The sequence below is a fragment of the Lepisosteus platostomus genome, chromosome 9, assembly GCF_059453375.1.
Source record: "Lepisosteus platostomus isolate fLepPlt1 chromosome 9, fLepPlt1.hap1, whole genome shotgun sequence".
Lineage (NCBI taxonomy): Eukaryota > Metazoa > Chordata > Actinopteri > Semionotiformes > Lepisosteidae > Lepisosteus > Lepisosteus platostomus.
Window position 1 is genome coordinate 60,739,091 of NC_142619.1, and position 18,533 is coordinate 60,757,623.

An 18,533-nucleotide genomic window follows, 5' to 3' on the forward strand; every position below is an offset into this window, starting at 1 on the left:
GGGTGTTCCAATACATTGGTTACCTAAACTTTCACGGTTCAAATGCAGTGGTTACCGAAGCTTCCACAAGAAAGCCTGAATTTCATCCTGAACACTCGAGTGCCTCACAGAGGCAGTGAAAACCGGATTTGGAAGAGCTGATACCTGTCATGCCCCAAGAACATGTAATGCAGTGCTCTGGGAAACCATTCGTTCATGAAAACATTCATTTCTGAAATGAAATATTGAAGGTTTCTTAACAGAAGACAAAGTCATTTAAAAAGAATGTCCCTCTAAAATTGTGCTCACCTGCTTCCAACCAGCAGACACGTTTTTAAAACGCAATAATAAGAATTTTTGTATCTGCGGCACGAAGGCAGTTTGAGATTTATGGCCACTGGTTTCAACTTCCTCCCCCCGATTCTAACTGACACGTCCAGAGAAAGTGAAAAGGGGCAAAAAGGCTGTTCTGTTAATTGCGATGGTGACATCTGACTGTGCTGAGCAGGGATTTATGGCTAACAGCTACACCCTGGCTCTTCAGGACGGGATAATACCAGACAGAGGAGCCTGAGCCTGCGGCACACGAGGAGCAGACCGCCCATTGTAAGAGCCCCACGCTTTGAAACGCTCTGAATCGAACGCGACCAGCATTTTATCAAAAGGCTCCCTCTCTGTTTAGTGGAAAAACCTTTCAGCATTATTTATAAAGCCCCCCCCCCAGAAAAACAGCCTGACAAGAGTGTCCCAATGATCCAGTGGAAACGAGTGCATCTGAGGCACTTTCTCTGGGCTGGGGCTGGGGTTTTCTTTGTTTGTCTCCCGATGTCCTGCGCTCACCGAACAATCCCCACCCCAGGAGTTTGGGTAAATAAGTGCTCACAATGCCCTCGGAGGAGCCTGTGAACATACCATATGGAATTTGGAGGGGGAAAAAAAAGGAAAAAGTTTCCTAACCTCTTTGAGGGGAGATGGGGGGGAGAACTGGCCACTGGCGGAGCTCCAGGTCCGGCCAGGTTTCCTCCGCGGAGGAGAGCGGCGTCCCCGGCTGCGAGCGCGTCCCCTCAGCGCAGGCTCCTGGCCCCGGAGGGCCCGAGGCCGGCCTGCTCGGCCTGCTCCTCCGGCTCCCTCTGCTCGGGTCCCCGGGGCCCAGGCTCGGAGGCAGGACGTCGGCAGCCCAGCCAGGGGCCCGGGAGAAGGAGGAGGAGCGGAGCCCCGAGAGGACGGGGCTGCCTCCCCGGCCAGCACTGCCGAGGCCTGCAGACGGAGACAGGGCACCGGGCTGTAAACGGAGGACCCAGCCCGGGGGCAGCAGAACTCCAAAGGTCAAAGCAGTGTTGGCGTTTCTGAACAGCAACTGGCCACGTCCCAGGAATTACATCCCCAGGATCAGCGCCATTGCTCTTATACACATTTAAATCTTTAACTTCTGCCATTTGAACTCAAAACGTCATCTCTTTTTAATCCAATCTCAGAAATCGGGAAATGTTTTATTCCTTCAACCAAAGCGAAAAACTTAAAGTCTTAAAGTCTAACACCACTGAGCTATAGAAGGGGCTTCACATGACATGTGAAGGGATCACATCCACACACATCTTTCCGTGATCATGTTATGATGTGCTGGGAAAGCCCTGCCTTGGACACTGCTAACACATGTCAAAATAGCTGTGCTGAAAAGGAAGAACAGAAAACAGAGGCATAACTGTGAAGTGTGATGATCAAGCTATGAATTCTCTGTAGGAGAATTAAAACTTCATAAGCATCAGAGTTTTGTTACAGATGCAAATGCATTTTTAATTAGCAGACATGCATAAAAAAAATTAATAGAATAGCTACAATATGATCAATTGCAGTCCATATCAGGTGGTGTTCATAATTTAATCAATACACTGTTTTATCGTTCGAGGAAGTAAATCTGTTCCACGTTCCACTGAGTGTATTCCTGTAATTTTAGGAAGCAAAGGTGGGAAACCTTCACTTGTTTCATAAAAAAAAATGAAAGTGAAGGAAAACCGAAAAGTCGAAAGACCTATCAAAATAAACTTTGGTCTGGAGCAAGAAGCTGTATCCTTCGGGTGCTTCTGTGACTTAATTACCGGACTGCGGGGGTGAGGGGTGTGGCGTTGTACCAGACAGTGCAGAGCTTCTCCCGCTGCTAAGCGAGGTGCTGCGGCTGAACAGACTGGAGGCCGGCCTGCTGAAGCTGGACAGTGAGCCCCCAGCGTCCGACAGGGTGGGAGACGTGCCGTCCCTCGTGGGGCCCACATCGCCAGGTGAGGGGTGGACATCAGCAGGGTCAGGACCGTCCCAGAGGATCTCCTGTTCTTTCGTCTTCTCTTCCTGTTCTTCTTCCCGAGCCCTGGCATCCGCCTCAGGTGGCCCTCCACTCTGGCAGGCTCCTGCTGGCTCCTGAACGTGTGCAGGGCTGCTACCACAGTCTTCCTCAGACGAGGCTGGGCTAGGAGCAGGAGACCTGGGCTGCTTGTCCGGGACTTGTATGGGGATACTCTGTGCTGTCTTCTGGGTTTGGTGCAGGCCTCTTTTGGGATTGAGCACTAAAGACAAAACAAGATTATGAATTCCGTACACTGCCATGCAATTTACCAAAGAATCTGTGAATACAATGTTCTCTTAAGAGCTTCAAAGAGGTATCAGATACACTGTGTCCCGAATTTGGTCCTAAGTTTTTAAGGTGATCACAAAAGTAAAAGGTAATGCAATTTCTCAGCAAACCATAACGGATTAATGCGTTTTGTTTTATTGCTGTCATTCATTATGCCCAGCTCTTCAAACTGTAAAAGCAAATAGCTCTTCCGTCAGTCAACAGCAAACGCAATTTTTAAAAGTAGCTCAGGTGGGCGGCTGCGTCAGCAGGCGTAGGCTGCAAAGGAACAAGTTAAGGTTTATTCCCTGCTGGAAAGAGAAGAAAGGAAACACAACGTTTCGGCTGCAGAGCCTTCTTCATTATCTCTTTAATCCATGCAACCTCTTCTCTGAATGCCCCTTTCTTTCATTAAAGCACCGCACCATGTACGCGCTTTAGATAAACCTCGACGTTGATCAATTATGTTGGTGACCATTGTCTTGCTATCAGACAGTATTCCTGAAGATCCGAAAGCTTCAAAGAGAGCCCTGCCGCCATGGTGCCAACACATCTTCCACTCCGCACTGTTTACGCGCTTTTTTTCTTCTCCGTGTGCTGTCTGCGCCGGGTGCGACATTGTGTGACGTGAGGCAGCGTGGGTCAGAAGCGTTTTCTGCCAGGCACAGCAGTGGAGCTCTGGGCAGGACCCAGGCCATGCATCTTCCATGTCAGAGCCATCAATGGCACATGACGTCTCCTGGTGACCAATCAGAGGAGCTCTGACACCCTACCGGGGGGTATATTGGCACGCTGAGCTCTTTAATGACAGGCATTGTTCAAGACGCACAAAGAAAGGGCTTGAATAATTAACATGAGGTCCTGTGTGGAGGTCATCAATATGCCACATTCATCATAATTTAAGACTCAAAAGGAAAATCCGACACACTTTGCTGGGGCTTGCCTGTGACATGTCCCAGTTCACTGGGTTTTAAAGTGAAGGTTTCCTGTTTTACTAGGCTATCCAGGCATTTCTCAATTCAACAGTAAACCTAAGGTCTTAATAAAGTACTTGGCCAATTTTGAGGTTGCAACAGATTGCAGTAAATATAAACATTGGAGTAATACACTAATGTTTAAATGAAGTCCTTGATGGTGGTTAATGAGTGCAAATAAATCCAAAAGACATTAAAAGATAATATTTGTTATCAGAAAATTGGGAATGGTGGGATACTTTATAGCCATTCACAAGAATATATATTTATTTTTATTTCTTTTACTGTATCTATCTAAAGACAGTAGCTTCTATTCTAAATATATATGGTTAAAAAAACTCTAACTTCAAAGATCCACTTCACAAGAACTGATTGCTTCTTAAACTAAACAAGGAATGCAAGCCAATTTACATCCGAGTGAATTCATTCAATCTTACATCCAAGCTGATTCAATTTTTTGTTTTAATTGCACTGTCACAGATATAATTTATGTAAAACATAGGGAAGTATAAGTTCTTTTGATTTACTGCGGTGTCTCTGTTATTACGCCTGATTACGGCCTTTGTCATAGGAGATTCAGAGTTGCTATTTATTAATGTAGTGCAGCTGACAAATGTCTCGTGTAATCTATCTCTGCCCTGACTCGCAAGTCTGAAGTGTCCTGAAAAAGACGTGTGAGCAGGTGAGGATGGTCCTTGCAAAGCAAAAAGAACTGCGAACCTTTAATCTTCAAACCCATGGATTCGTGAGGATTAACTTTGAGTAAAACAAATAGAATATAAAAATAATTTTAAAAGACTAGATGGATTAAGAGGTATTTCATGGTTTCCTAATGTGTAGGATTTCTTCCTTCTGTACATAAGTACTGTATCTAGACAGTTTATAGTATATTTTAAATATTGTCCGAAAAGCTGCAGGTCTCGCATGGTTAGAGAAAGGAACCAGGTAAATTATGCTGCCAGCACAGAAATAAAGATGTTCGGAGGCTCCGGGGTTTTTTCCGAGAGTCTCCGCAATGAGGCACAGACACAGCAGTTTGTATCATGAGCCTGAGAAGACGCTGGAGCTCATATTAGAAAATATGAAGGAAAACTGCTCTGGATGTATAAGTCCGCTTTCACGTTCCATTTTGAATCTGTTAAACACGTACACCTTTTCATTCATCTGTGTTTGCACAGAGTACACACTCAACAGATCCACGTGTAACAAGTCTTTTTCGGGATGTCATTTCTCTTAACTTTGATTCTGCATTTTAGTAGGTCTAGAGGAATCTTTTGATGTAGTAATTTAATATTGTTATAATTACTAAAAAAAGAATACTGCTTTTTTTTTGTGTCTTTTCCAGGCATGGCACTGTATCTCTTTTTCCACAACACAAATCACTCCTGAAGAACAGCAGCAGCAGCAGCAGCAACGACAACAAGAAGCGAACTAACATCCAGTCAGACAAGCAGAGTGAGGAAAAAAAGCCCATCGGTGTGCACCAGTGGTAGGGGTGGAGTTCAGTAGTCTGACGGCTGTACTATTAGTCACCTGCAGGTTAAACAGAAAGCAATCACACTGACCATGGAAGATACCCAGTGATAATGATGATGACACTGACTGGGTTTCGGGTTCAGGGTTAGAGGACTGGGTTCCTAACACGCCCGAGTGTTCCGCTGTCGGTTCCATTGCCACGTCACAGAGTTCCGCATGTCCCTGTGTTGGGGCACAGAAACGGCATAACCCGCTAACGCTGGCCTTTTCTCTTCTTTTATAGGCCTCGTGCACATCTTTTATTTCTGTCCAGCACCATGCCATGACACCCCTTAAACTTTCAGTTTAATTTGCGTTCACTCCCTCGACTTTCGTCTTCCGTTTTTTTGTAGTCCCTCCCTTACAAATCGCGTGTGAAATTTACCACAGGTCTGCACTTTTCCTGACTGGAACCTTCTGTCTTCAGTGGCATGTAGGCCTCATTATTATTAATGGGGTAAGAGAGCTCCTGTGCTTTTGCTGTCCTTATCGCACTTCTGTTCTGAGCTGCTCTGGCTCCTCCTTTTCAGAACCTTCTTGTTCTCAGTTTCCCACCTTCCTAAAAGAAACCTCAGGCTTCAGTCACCAAACTATCCCACTGAGCTGACTGTGTCTGCAAAGACAACCTCACACAGTGAGAAGACATTCTCAGTGTCCACGGGATACATCTCTCCACAGTCTTAGCCTTCTTTTCACACTTCAGAAACGGAAGGCCTTTTTTTATCGCCCGCGAGAGCACATCCGTTTTAAAACATCAGTCAAAGATCTTCCGAAGCCGTACCGGTGAAAATGCTCAAATCGGGCATCAAAGAGAAACTTCCGAGAGAATCCCAGCTCCTGAAGTGAAAGCCTGCTTACTTTACTCCTGCTGGATCTACCCGACTGAGGCCTCATTGTGCTCATCAATACAGTACGGGGGACGACAGAGAAAGTCCTCAAAGCAGGACAGACTCTGATTTCTATAGCAATGTGACCAGTCACCAGGAGAGCCCTGATACCAGACTAATGAAAAGACCCCTGTCTGTCTCCTAACTAGCCACCAGTGGCTCTCCGATGCAGAAAAAGCAGAGGATCAGTGGGTATAACCCCCCCCCCCCAACCCCGCCACCAGCACCAGCACCAACACACAGAGCGCCCCCTCACTCCCCCTCCCACAGTGCCTGCCACCCACCCGTCCGAAATCCCTTTCATCTCCGGCCCTGATCCTTTCGATAAATAAAAACGGCAGCCAGAATATTTCTGCCCCGGGAGAGGGGAGAGAAAGGGCACAGGGAAATCCTCCCTGGACAATCCCTGCTTGTTATACCCCCGGTACCATGTGACCAAAGTCATTCTGCAGAATAAAGAGCAGAAGCTGGGTACCAGATTTCTGCAATGATCTTTTCACAATTCCCAGACTTATCCCATCTGTTATTCAAGGGGCCGCTTGAATGGCGTGTGTCAGCGGCGCTGTAGCTGTGTAAACTGCCCTAAGAAACCGCTGAGCCCTTTTCCGCTTTTACAGGGGGGTGGGCTGATTGTTGCTGAGCCGGACGCCATATGGTTGAATAATTAGCTGTAGACCCCAGTGCGGAGAAATGCTCTCCCTCTCACTGACGTGCCTTCGAATATGTATGTTAATGGTGAGCAGGTGACAAATGCCGGTGCATTAAAAACAACTCGAGTTCCGAGACTACAGAGCGCCCCTCCGCCGCGACCCTTTCAGACTCGTAGGCACAGCAGCAGAAGATCCAGGTCGTCTTGACGGCTGGTGCTGCTGTATGTGAGCTCCCACCTTGAAGAAAACTGTGTGTACTGTGACAGTTGTGTACAAAGCAGCCGCTGACGCGAAACAAACGACTTTGAACTGAGTGACGGCTGCTATCATCCAGTCCGTGACTGCTACAAGGCAACACCCGAAGCACTGGATCGTCAGTAAATGATTTGGAAATTCTGGCCAATGCATTTTTTAAATAAATACACATTTGGGGTCAGACTTATTATTGCATGTTCAGGATGGAAGATATTGAGATATTACTGAGATTTTTCACAATAAGGCATGGACTTTGTGCAGCAAATACAAACACTCAAGCATGTTGCAGATTTAGCCAATGTCTTGCTAATATTCTGTGATTTATAGGTTAATAGAAACCAGACATACCAAGTATTGAGTTTCGGAGGGATTTATAATCTTATAATCTTATAATATTTATAATCCCCAGGTTAATCAGGTAGTACGCAATTAAAAACCAAGAAGAGATTGAACTGTAATTTACCTTTTCATCTTTGATACATACTGAATACAACTATGATTTGGAGAGATCACTTTCAGATGTGTTTTCTGTAGACAAAACATTGCTTTTTGTCATTTTAGAAGAAATCTCTTGACACAATATACATTTGTGATTTTTGGAACAGCAAAGTTTTCTGCCTTTCGATAGTCTGCGTTCAGTGTTCTCATTTCTGAATTGCAGCAGTCACTGAATGAGAAGAGAGCATCTAGCAGTTACTCATGAATCCAAGCACCTTATCCCTTTCAAGTCCAAGCATGGCCAGCAGACCTAATCCAGCAGTTCCTCTCGGTGACCCTGAAGATCGGCAGTTTGATACTTTTTTGACTTGGAACGTGGGATTTTGATCACTTTTTGTCTCCGCTGCATCAGGAGCAGCTGGCTGTGATTCACGAATGCTACAGGGACATTTTTCACGAGGAATGACAGCAGCCGAAGCCCGTGTGAAAGTAGAATCGTTTATTGCGCTGGTGGGAATGTGGCTGAGGGCTGACCTCCTGGCTATAGGATGGGGAGTCCAGGACGTGCCTGCCAGGTGAGAAGGTGACCAAGGGGCAGCGGCAGGGGTGGAGAAGGGGTGGAGGAAAGATGAACAATTGAGGGAGGGAGAGGAGAGGGTGACATGAGGTACGTATGAGAATTGAAGCCGTTACGTCAGGATTAGGTGGGAGTTGCGTCAGCTGAGCTCAATTAGTTCAACTGCCTTCATCCCTCCTGAACTTTCATCAGACCTCCGTCACAGTGCTGTGTTTGGACATTGATGATTTAAGAGTGACCCATGGGCTTTTTTCTAGAACCAGCGCTGGCTTCTCCTGCAATCGCTCCTCTCAGTGTTTATTTTGTCTCTCGGACACAGAACTCTGGGGTCTCCTTACTCACCTGGTACGATAGCTTAGAAACAATTCAAACACATGTCTGCGTACCTAGGGTTGAAGATCCAGTAAAGACGGTTCAGTAAACCCTCAGTTTTAGTAGACTAATAGGGGGAAGGGACTTTTTTTGTACATATTGTTAACACTTTAGTTTATTTTTCTAAATGACTGTTTTTTTAAGAAACATCCCTACAGCATAGGAAACATTAACAACAACATGTGTAGTGTAGGCTGCAAAGGAACAAGCAAAGGTTTACTCCACAGCCGAAACGCTGTGTTTCTTTTCTCCTCTTTTCAGTGAGGAATAAACCTTAACTTGTTCATTTAGTCTTTGTTTTCTTCTATTTCACTCCATTTCTAAAATGAAACCAGGCCCGTTGTCCAGACCAGTTACTGCTTTACCAGACGTTGCCTAGACTTTATTGTGGGGAAAGTGCACTATTTCGAATTTTACAGGTTAAATTCCCCTTTAGCAAATCTTGTCCATTGAATCAAAAGTCCTTTAAAGTGACACCCATTAAACTGAGCGTCGAGGGCAATAATAGAAATATGTAGTGCGGCCGAAACGATTCTGGAGGTCTCAACAGGTAACAACTGGTCCCCCGGGGCTGTACCTGGGCCTGTCCTCAGTGTGGAGAGGGCGGGTCTCCGGCCGGTCACAGGGGGGCGAGCCGGAGGTTTGGGGGTGGTGCTGAGAAGCCGGGGAGGTCGCAGAGAGCCCGGGGAGGCCTTCATGTGAGCCAGGAAGCGTGGACAGGGTCTGAAAGGGCGGCTGCTGGATGCCTTGTGCTGGAACAGAGGGGACAGGGCCGGAGAGCGTTGGATGAGATTATCGTCACGGCGAGGGTGCGAAGAGGAGAACAGGAAACGGGGAATTATTCTCCTTCAAACCACGGAATAAAGGAGGCACCGAAGAGATCTGGGAAATTAGGGTTTAAGAAAGGCGAAACATAACATACAGTATACTGGAACAAGTAATAGGTTTATTCCATGCTGAAAAAAAGAAGAAAGAGAACACAACGTTTCGGCCACGTTGTGACACCTGAAGAAGGCTCCACGGCTGAAACGTTGTGTTCTCTTTCTTCTTTTTTTCAGCATGGAATAAACCTATTACTTGTTCCTTTGCAGCCTACGCATGCTGACGCAGCTACCCACCTGAACTAATACAGTATACTGTATGTGTGACCGGTATATTTGTGTTTTTTATTGCCCGATTCAAATCTGTCCAAACCCTTATGATTCAGAAACAAATATATCTGAATCCCGTATGCTTTTCTCAAAACTTCTCTCTCACAGCCACACACAAGCACGCAGCTTTAGGAAACCCTACCTTGATTTCAATAGCGAGGGGCAGGGTTTCAGCTGAAAAGATAACGGGCGTAGCACTGAAAAAAAACTCCAAAGTACCCTGCAGATCAGATTACACTGATTCAATTGAGTAGCTCTTTTGTAATTGGCAGAATATTAATTTGAAGGAAACTTCAAAATAATGTACTTGTACGCACAGGGCAGACATGGTTTAATCTATCAGCCTTAAACCATCACCATCACCCGATAACCTTTACCCCACATTGTTATTAGTTTTCATCTTGTACTGATGGGATGATCCCCAGCCACTTCAGAAGCGAGAGTTTTGCTCAGATTGTTCAGAATGTTGAATCTCATCACACTTTCACGCTGGTAGAGTGCTGTGTGCACAACCCACAAGCACAGTGCTGACTGAATGTCAAGTACTGTACTCTTACTCTGGGCTGCGCTGAAATTTTCTATTGGGTTGATTAAGTGGACAATTAACAATATCCCAAAGGAGCCTGTACAGTAATATGTAAAAGTATGTAAGGAGTGTCCACAGCGAATTATTTTCTCAAAAAACATTTTGTTGTTTTAATTTGAACGTAACACATTATTTCCTCAGTGCAAGCTGCCTTTTTTACAACCCAGACATGTTACTGCCTCTTACTGTGATCTTTCAAGGCAAGGCATTTCTGCACAGCACGCCATGTGCCTCTTGGCTCCTAAAGTCTATTTAATTTTACTGTTAATAAGAGCAGAACGTCCTCTCAGAAAGCTGCCATCCTCAGACAGAAATGGGAAGACGGCATTACAGTACCGGGATCTTCAGCTCCGAGCTCTAGGATTTGAAGGATAGAAAGAAAATGCTATAAACTCGGCGGAATCAAATTCCATTCACAGTCGCTGTTCTTCAATTATGGCTCCCCCTTGTGGACATCATTCGAAGGTGCGTCTTGTGGGTTATCTGTGACGCTGCGGTCCTTTTAACGGCGCTTAATGCCGGCGTTGTCTGAACTGCAGAAATGGGGATCGCAGCTGAAAGAGGAGAGACCTGCAGCAAACGACATTCTCAGTGTGGCTCTGTTCCTGTGCCAAGCCTCTAACTTTGTACCGCACACAGAAGCACATTCTTGAAAACGCACATACAGTTGTTATGTAGTCAAATAACAAAACTATGGATGTTGAGGTTGTGCAGTGGTTAGCCTTGCTACCACGAAGTCCAGCGGCCCTGGGTTCAATTCCAGACCTTAGTACTCTGCGTGGAGTTCGTATGTCCTCCTCAAGTTTACATGGGCTGGGGTTTCCTCTCAAAGGCCAAAGATATGCTGGTTAATTCATTGGCTGATGAGACAACTGGCCCTGGTGTGAGTGTCTGTGTCTGTGTGTGCCCTGCCATGGACTGGCGTCCTGTCCAGGGCATATCCTGCCTTGCACCCTTTGCAAGCTGGGATAGGGTCCAGCTCCCCAGCGACCCTGTACTGGAGAAGGCAGTTAGAAAATGGATGGATTGATAAAAACGTGTGTATTCTGCACTACTCTCGTCTCTGTTTCAACAAATACTGTAAATTCTGATTCCTACATCCTATTGTGCAGTAGAGAATCTATATATAAAAAGCATATATATTCCAATAAGAATATTGTATTTCCTAGTAAGTTGTCACCATTTTAAGGTCCAAAATTGAAATAAAAATATTGTATAATCCTGTATGGCATAAAACCTGGGTTTAACACTACATTCAGAAAATGTCCAAATGCGATTAATTTAGGAAGAACTTGGTTGTATATTTGTTTACTAAATAAAATAGTAACCATCAGATAATCATTGCAGTTTAGTTATCATTAACCGTAGAAGTTGAAGTCATACCTCTGTTGAAATGTATTACTGTCATTATCCTTTGTTTCAGGAATTCCTAAAAGGAGGAATGATCTCCAAAAGGATCTGTGAACTGGAATTAATCAAATGAAGAGCTGTAATCTGAAGTTCACACAAACTGCTTTCCCTGCTCAGGCTGCTCCCTGTTTCTACAGCAGCAGAACAGACTTTCTCTGGAACATCCTGTTGTGGGAGTTTGAGCCCTGCAGTTTCTTCTTCCACTATGAACTCGTCCTTTTTTTTTTGGAAGTCACCAGAGATGCTCATAACCACATTAGACTGTCCACAGCAGACCTCATGGCTGGTCTCAAACCCTGTCTTTCAGCAGGAAGGAAGCACAAGCCAGCTCAATTACATTTGACATTGATTCCTGGTACTGTAGATCTGACTTATGGCTGTTCACACTGTTTTTAACCGGTATGGCATATTTTAATCAAAGGGTGCGCTTTTTTCTTTCAACAAATGCCAAATCTCTGAGTCTCTCCTGAGGAAGTGATGGACAACATGATCCAAAACTCTCTGCCGGCTGCCCTCTTCATATCTAGCTGTGCGGATTATCTTGCTCCCTATGAACTGAAAACACTGAAAGTGAAACACTGTGTTCCCGCACCATGCCTATTCCAGCGTTTCATCTACCGTCCACAGCCATGTCAGAGAAGCCATCTTCTTTAAAGGAATGGCTGCCTGAGAGCACTGGGGCAATTAGATACACAGAACCAAACTGGTCCAATGGGTTGAATGGCCTCTTCTCTTATTGTTATCTTCCACAGAATTGCAAATGTACCTGAGATAGCTAGCTAGATGGATAGATGGATAGATGGACAGATGGATAAATGGATAGATGGATGGATGGATGGACAGATACTTTATTGATCCCGTGAGGGAAATTGCAGGGCAACAGCAGCCTGGTACAGTCAACAGAGCACAGTGTAACGAAATGATACAATAATACACATTACACTACAGTCCATCAGACAATGTAATATGCCTTCTGAATGCATCTCACTTCAAAGGAAAGTAAATAGCACAAGAACAATCTATCTTTCCAAGAGGAAAGAAAATCTCAGTAGGCTAAAGAAATCTCATGTTCTCATCTCGTTTGGGACACAGCTTTTAATCTGGCTCCCTGGGGCACAGCTTCCTCAACAAGAGCTGGTCATTTGTAAGAGACATGCATGCTCACTTTAAAGGAATACAAGTGTAAATTGCAGAATGCCGTGAGGGTTTTGTAAGTGCAGGACCTCATAGTCTAGTAGAACAGCTTGCCACTGACTTCAACCAGAAATTAAAGACAAAAGAGCTTATACTGTAGGTTCCATTGTTAGTAAACCACGGGATAGGCTCATATTCTACCGGGCGGGAGTCATCTTTTTTTATCCAACATCCTAACATGTTTATTGGGGTCGTTGCTGGCTTTTATTAATTAGTCGCAATTACCATTTGTTCCAAGGATATAGTGATTGATGATTTCAGTGGAACTATAAACCCAGCTGGAAGTGCTCATCGGGATTGGCTTGGGCCACCCATGCTCCAGAGAGGACCCAGAGCACCATGCATTCAGGTGCCCTCTGGCGACAACAACCACCTCCAACACTTCTTTCACTACCGTTCAGAGTAGCACCGCAAGGACAGCCGTCACCCTGAAGCATAGGAACAGTTACTAACAAGAGCAGGCCAACTGGGCCCATCTTGGTCGTTCACTAGTTAGAGATGGACTGATGTCAGGCCCAGCTGTTTACTGAAAGAAGCCGGAGTATCGGCTTCCACCACATGGCTGGGCGGCTTGTTCCACACTCCCACGCAAACATGGGTCATTCGTATGGTGTTTCAAGGAATTACCAACTCAGGCCTGTAGCTTCCTTCTACCTTGGCATGCGTGGCCAGGCTCAGGTATATAGCAACGGGACAAGTCAAGTGAAAGTCTGAAGAGGAAGACGTGATTTCAGACAGCACCAACGGGGCAGTGAATGTTACTGAGGGGCTGACGCTGACAGAGCTCTGGGAGAACGGTAACTGCCCTCTCGACACATGTCCCACTCATGAGGTGGAGATTTCTTCTGTCGCGTGATTCTATGACTTTATAGCAGGAATGGCCTCTACACACTACTTCTCCCTGCCACACACAACAATACACCTCCTTTAGCAGCGATGACACACACAGGCACGCTTAGACACACAAACACTCACAGACCCATGGACGCACAAATACAGGAATGGACACACACAAATGCATGCACACACGCACACACACAGACACACTCACACATGCACACACACACAGACAAACTCACACACAAACAGACACACTTACACATGCACACACACACAGACACACTCACACACACACAGACACTCACACACAAACAGACACACTTACACATGCACACACACACAGACACACTCACACACACACTCACACATGCACAGACACACTCACACATGCACACACACACAGACACACGCACACACACACTCACACATGCACAGACACACTCACACATGCACACACACACAGACACACGCACACACACACAGGCACACTCACACACGCACAGATACACTTACACATGCACACACACACAGACGCGCTGCTCTCAGGGTGCACATCTTCGAGTCCCTGCAGCTGGGAGTCACTAATGCAAACTCTCCTTCCTGAGTCTCCGTGCCCTTTGGTTGCGCTGCTCAATGGAAAGTATGCATTTTTCTTCTGCTGCTTGTTTAACCCAGAGATGAAAAAAAAAACAGTATTTAATGCACTAGACACGTGTGTTGGGAATCCTTTTCAAACAAAGTCCAGTTAGCAATAAAATATGCCAGGACAGTAAATATTGATTTTCGTGATTGATCGCCTAGCACACGCCACTCAGTCGGCTCGGTGTCTGCCCACATGCTGAAGCCAAAGTGCTTTTCTGTCAGGAAATAATTTAGCAGAACTTCTGTTGGTCCTGCCTGACATTTAAAGAACGACATTTAAACGTAATAAATACTTCTCTGAGCCCCACGCACAAGCACTTCTAACGTTAATCCGTTTATCTTTGTCTCTGAACTCCTCTGTTGACTATTTTTTTTCAACAAGTAAAGCTAACCCTGGGATTTAGTTAATTATCTCATTTTTAAATATATTTTTTTTTACTCGAGAAAAAGTGCAAAGATGTCTGAAAACATCCCTTTGGGAGACACGAAGCCTACTACAACCACTCTGTTCGGTCATCTTATAACGAAACCTTCTCCAAACATTAGAGTATCTAATGTTCAGATAACTTTTTGAAAAATACAATTGCATTGCATTGAATTTTCCATTTGATATATACAAATACTCCCTTCTAGAACTGCAAGGTCATTTATAGCATAAGTAAACTGCAGAGTGCTCAAAAAAACTTTGTGAACCCAATAAAAGGTTGATAAACCAATACAATTATGGGAAGTACACTGTCTTACCATGAAACCCAGATTTAAACAGAACTGATGTTTCCATAAATAACTAATAGGGCAAATACTCAGAAATTCAATGTTACCTGAGAGGCAATGGTGTATAAAGTAGAAAAAAATTAAGAATCACGGTACTGTATGTGTTTAATAAGTGAACCCTTCGTTTACTTAGCACAATTAGGAAGGTGATAAGAACCAGGTGGTTAAATAATTGGGTACCAAGCAAACAAACTTTGTGCTGTATAATGGCCAGAAATGTTCATACAGGATGGTGGAAACAGGTCATATTATAATCAGAGAGAGACTGGAAAAAAAGTGACTTTCAGGCATATCTAAACAACCTAGAGGGTTCGCGAACGTTTTCTCGACACGAGAACTCATTTTAGCCGTTCGTGTAAACCAGACGGCCTATGGTTATGATTCAGATTGTTCTCTTCAGCTTGGGACCATGCACAATCACACAGTCACACTGCAAATCAAAGAGCTTGCATCTCGAAGACTTTGAGGAATCTTCAAAGCAACAAATAAAGAGCTTATCTCAAGCTGTTTCGGGCTTTCCCTTCTACCCCTGAACCCCAAAACTGCACTGGGGTGGGAGCCCCTCGGTTCTGACGCACACAGAGATCACCACAGAAATTATTTCAGTTCAAAAGGCAGCTGGATGTGAACTCCTGACATATAGAATAACAAGCTCAAGGAAGCCATGCGTTCCCAGCCTAGAAAAGGCAATAATACAGTGCTATTAGACCCTCTGAGGTCATGAAGAACATTATTCAGTATTTGTTAGTGAAGACACATCTTTCCACTAGTTTTTAATTTTGGTTTGCTTGTTTCTTCAGATGTTGGCGTGAAAAGGTCAGCTCTGCTCATGCTTGGTGCATATAGTGCACTATCAAACAACTTTACCAATTAAACACTTGTTTAAAAACTTTGCAATAGGCATGTACCATTCCTTTTTTGGGTGCATATTATGGCAAAGGCTACCCTAAATGAAATAGGTTCAATCCAAACCAGTGGGTTTAGGGGCTTTGCAAATAGACATTACCTCATTAAGTCCCAAATCTAGATCATTAAATAAGACAATACACTTTTTCCCCAAAAGTAACATACAGTACAGTGTCCTCATGTCTTCATTATGTTTCCAAACAGAAAGGAAGCTGAACAAACTGTATCTGTGATGCACTATACCTGACACAGTTGACTTTTCAGCACCGGAGTCACTGTCACTGTTTTATCTAATTTGCCCACAGTAGCATTTCAATCAGGTTCAATTAAGGAATGGTGGCAGAATTTTAATAGTTACATGGCACTTTGGCCTTTTTGATATTTTTCAGGAAGAGGATGAAGTCATGGCTTCAGCCCACATAAGCCTTATATTACAAGGTCTACGAAATAGAATTATTTTTTGCCGTTAATTAGGAGCTAACATAGATGCAAAATTGTTGAAATGAATATAGGAAGTCTATTAGATGACTCTCCAGATGGCTTCTAGAAAGAAAAGAGAGTTCTGCTACATAATAGCACAGACACTAAATGAGCTATCTTATCTGGAGACAAAAAGCTGAAAATGTCTCTAAGATGAATAGAAGTTATTTAGAATTTCTTTGCCTTCATAAAAAGTTAATTCTTTAGAACTCTGACAACTAAAAAAGCCAGGCTTAGCTTTAACAAGGTTAAACCCTCTGGAGGACTGACCATGAAAAAACAGATTTTTAAATAATTCAGATTTGTGTTTCTGCTCATTCTAATTAAGTTTAATATTGGGAAGCTCAGACAGTGGGGAGCATTGTTGAGGCCCCACGGATTTAAGGAAGAAAATCTGATTATCAGCTCGTGTCAGAAGCCAGGCTGTAATGCAGCTTAGCATTCAGTCGAACTTTCTCCTTTCGCTGGGAGATAATTACTCCTCTTTTCAGCTCCAGCACACATGCATCAGCAGTGCTAGTCTTTGTAAACAGCAAAATGCAAGAACTGAACTTTCAAAAAGGGCTCCTGGATTAGAGAGACATCTGGGTGGGTAAACACTTCTAATCATTTAAAATATTAAAAATAAGTGAATATGTGTATCTGGAGGTGCCTTTTCATTACAGCTTTTTCCCCCACTTTTTTATGAAACAGGATAGAGCACTTTGTTTTATGGAGACATATGGTGTTTTAACTTTACAGTAAAAAGGAATTTGTCCATAACAGGGGAAAAACTCAAACACGGGTTCAGTGATAATTTGTGCATTTTCCAGAGATAAAATACACTTTTGCTACATTTGTTTGTTCAATCTTGTGTATGGTCAAAAAAAGAATTAAAATACTTGAAAAGAAGCCTTTCAAAAGTTTTTTTCTGTTATATCCATTGTGTGTTTTGGAGATACTTCTGACAATTTTAAGTAAAAAGTGTTATGTTTTTTAAGATCTCTAGCAAGTGGTGTTGTTTCGCACAGGTTCGGGAGCAGGACAAATTGAAATCTTGCATTTCCACTAATTTACATATAGAGTAAATACTCTCCTGTCCACAGCTCTGAGTGCAGAGTCTTTTCTCACTCTGCATGTCAGACTCATTGGAGACGTCTCTTGCACTCTGTGCTGCTGGACTTTACCTTTGTCGGTCCAGCATTTCATTATCTCCTCGTGATCTGTGATCCAACTGCCCTTCACCTCCTCCATGCTTCCTTCACGGAAAAAACGTCTTTTCAACCTCACATTCTCCATGGAAAACATCCATGCTGTCTGTTCTTCTCTCCATCTCCTGATGTAGTTACCCCTCACTAGAACTCCAGAAAAACCACAGCCCCAAGCTTGTCTTTGCTGTTTTGTCTCTCCCCTTTTCTCTATCAATCCTCATTTTTTGTACTTTCTTTTCTTTTATTCACCGACAACTGTCAGCACTGGTCAGGCCCCTCTGTTTGCACCCCTCGCCAACAGGGTACAACAGTGTGCTCCCCACACACTTTTCGGCATAATGTGCGAAGATTAGCCCTTCTGTAAACACATTAATTTATTACTTCACCTTTACTGGTGTCTTGAGAAAGACTTGGGATTTGGGATTTAAATCAGGAGACATATCATTCAAATCTTGACAAGATGTAACGGATGCAATGGGGAACTCCATAATGAAACCCTCACTCCGTTTTCAGCCATAGCTTTCTGAAACAGTGATGCTCCCAAAGATCTCCTGCTGTGTTACAGACACCAGTCCGCCCAGTGCACAGTATAGACCTCAGGAATAGAGGGAGATGCAGCATGGCTATCTGAAGAGGACGAGCCATTTCTAAAAATGTCTTTTGTCTTTCTCTCAGGATGGCTGAAGAAGTGGAAGAAGCAGTTGAATGAGGCACAGCTGCTCTGAATGATACATTTTTCGCTCAGGGGGAGTTAAACTCCACGTGAGGGAAAAGGAGCTGGTGGGAATGGCTCTGGATGTGATTGGTCACTCCTCTAGACTAATTGGGAGGCTCATAAGAGCAGCCATGTGGAAAAGGGTTTCAGTCAGCATCTAGACTGTAGCCCGATTGGAAAGTATGAAAATGAGCTGTCCTTTGGTCAGTGTAGCGGTAACTATTTCTCTTCAGAGAGAAAACACAGTTTGAGTCTTGATTATTTCTTGCGTCAACATTATGAGCTAGAAGGGCTATCTTAGATTGTGTGATTGAGTTGTAAACTTCAAACCAGATGCAGCTGTTTCAGGGATACACATTTTTATGAAAGACTGGGGTCCTGTGGCCAAACAGGGTC

General features: G+C 44.1%; 1 protein-coding gene across 3 annotated transcripts in view; it reads right to left on the minus strand.

Moving 5' to 3' along the window:
- LOC148655381 (uncharacterized) overlaps positions 1–18,533 on the minus strand; it is a 134,824-nt gene that overhangs the window by 65,309 nt on the left and 50,982 nt on the right. For 2 of the 3 annotated variants that reach the window (XM_088645980.1, XM_088645982.1), the window contains 3 exons: positions 8,827–9,001; positions 2,076–2,534; positions 937–1,236 (listed from right to left, as the gene is read on the minus strand). In XM_088645980.1, the coding sequence (XP_088502106.1) occupies positions 937–1,236; positions 2,076–2,534; positions 8,827–9,001 (934 nt within the window). The remainder of the gene's footprint in view (positions 1–936; positions 1,237–2,075; positions 2,535–8,826; positions 9,002–18,533) is intronic. The other variant, XM_088645981.1, reaches the window with a different exon arrangement.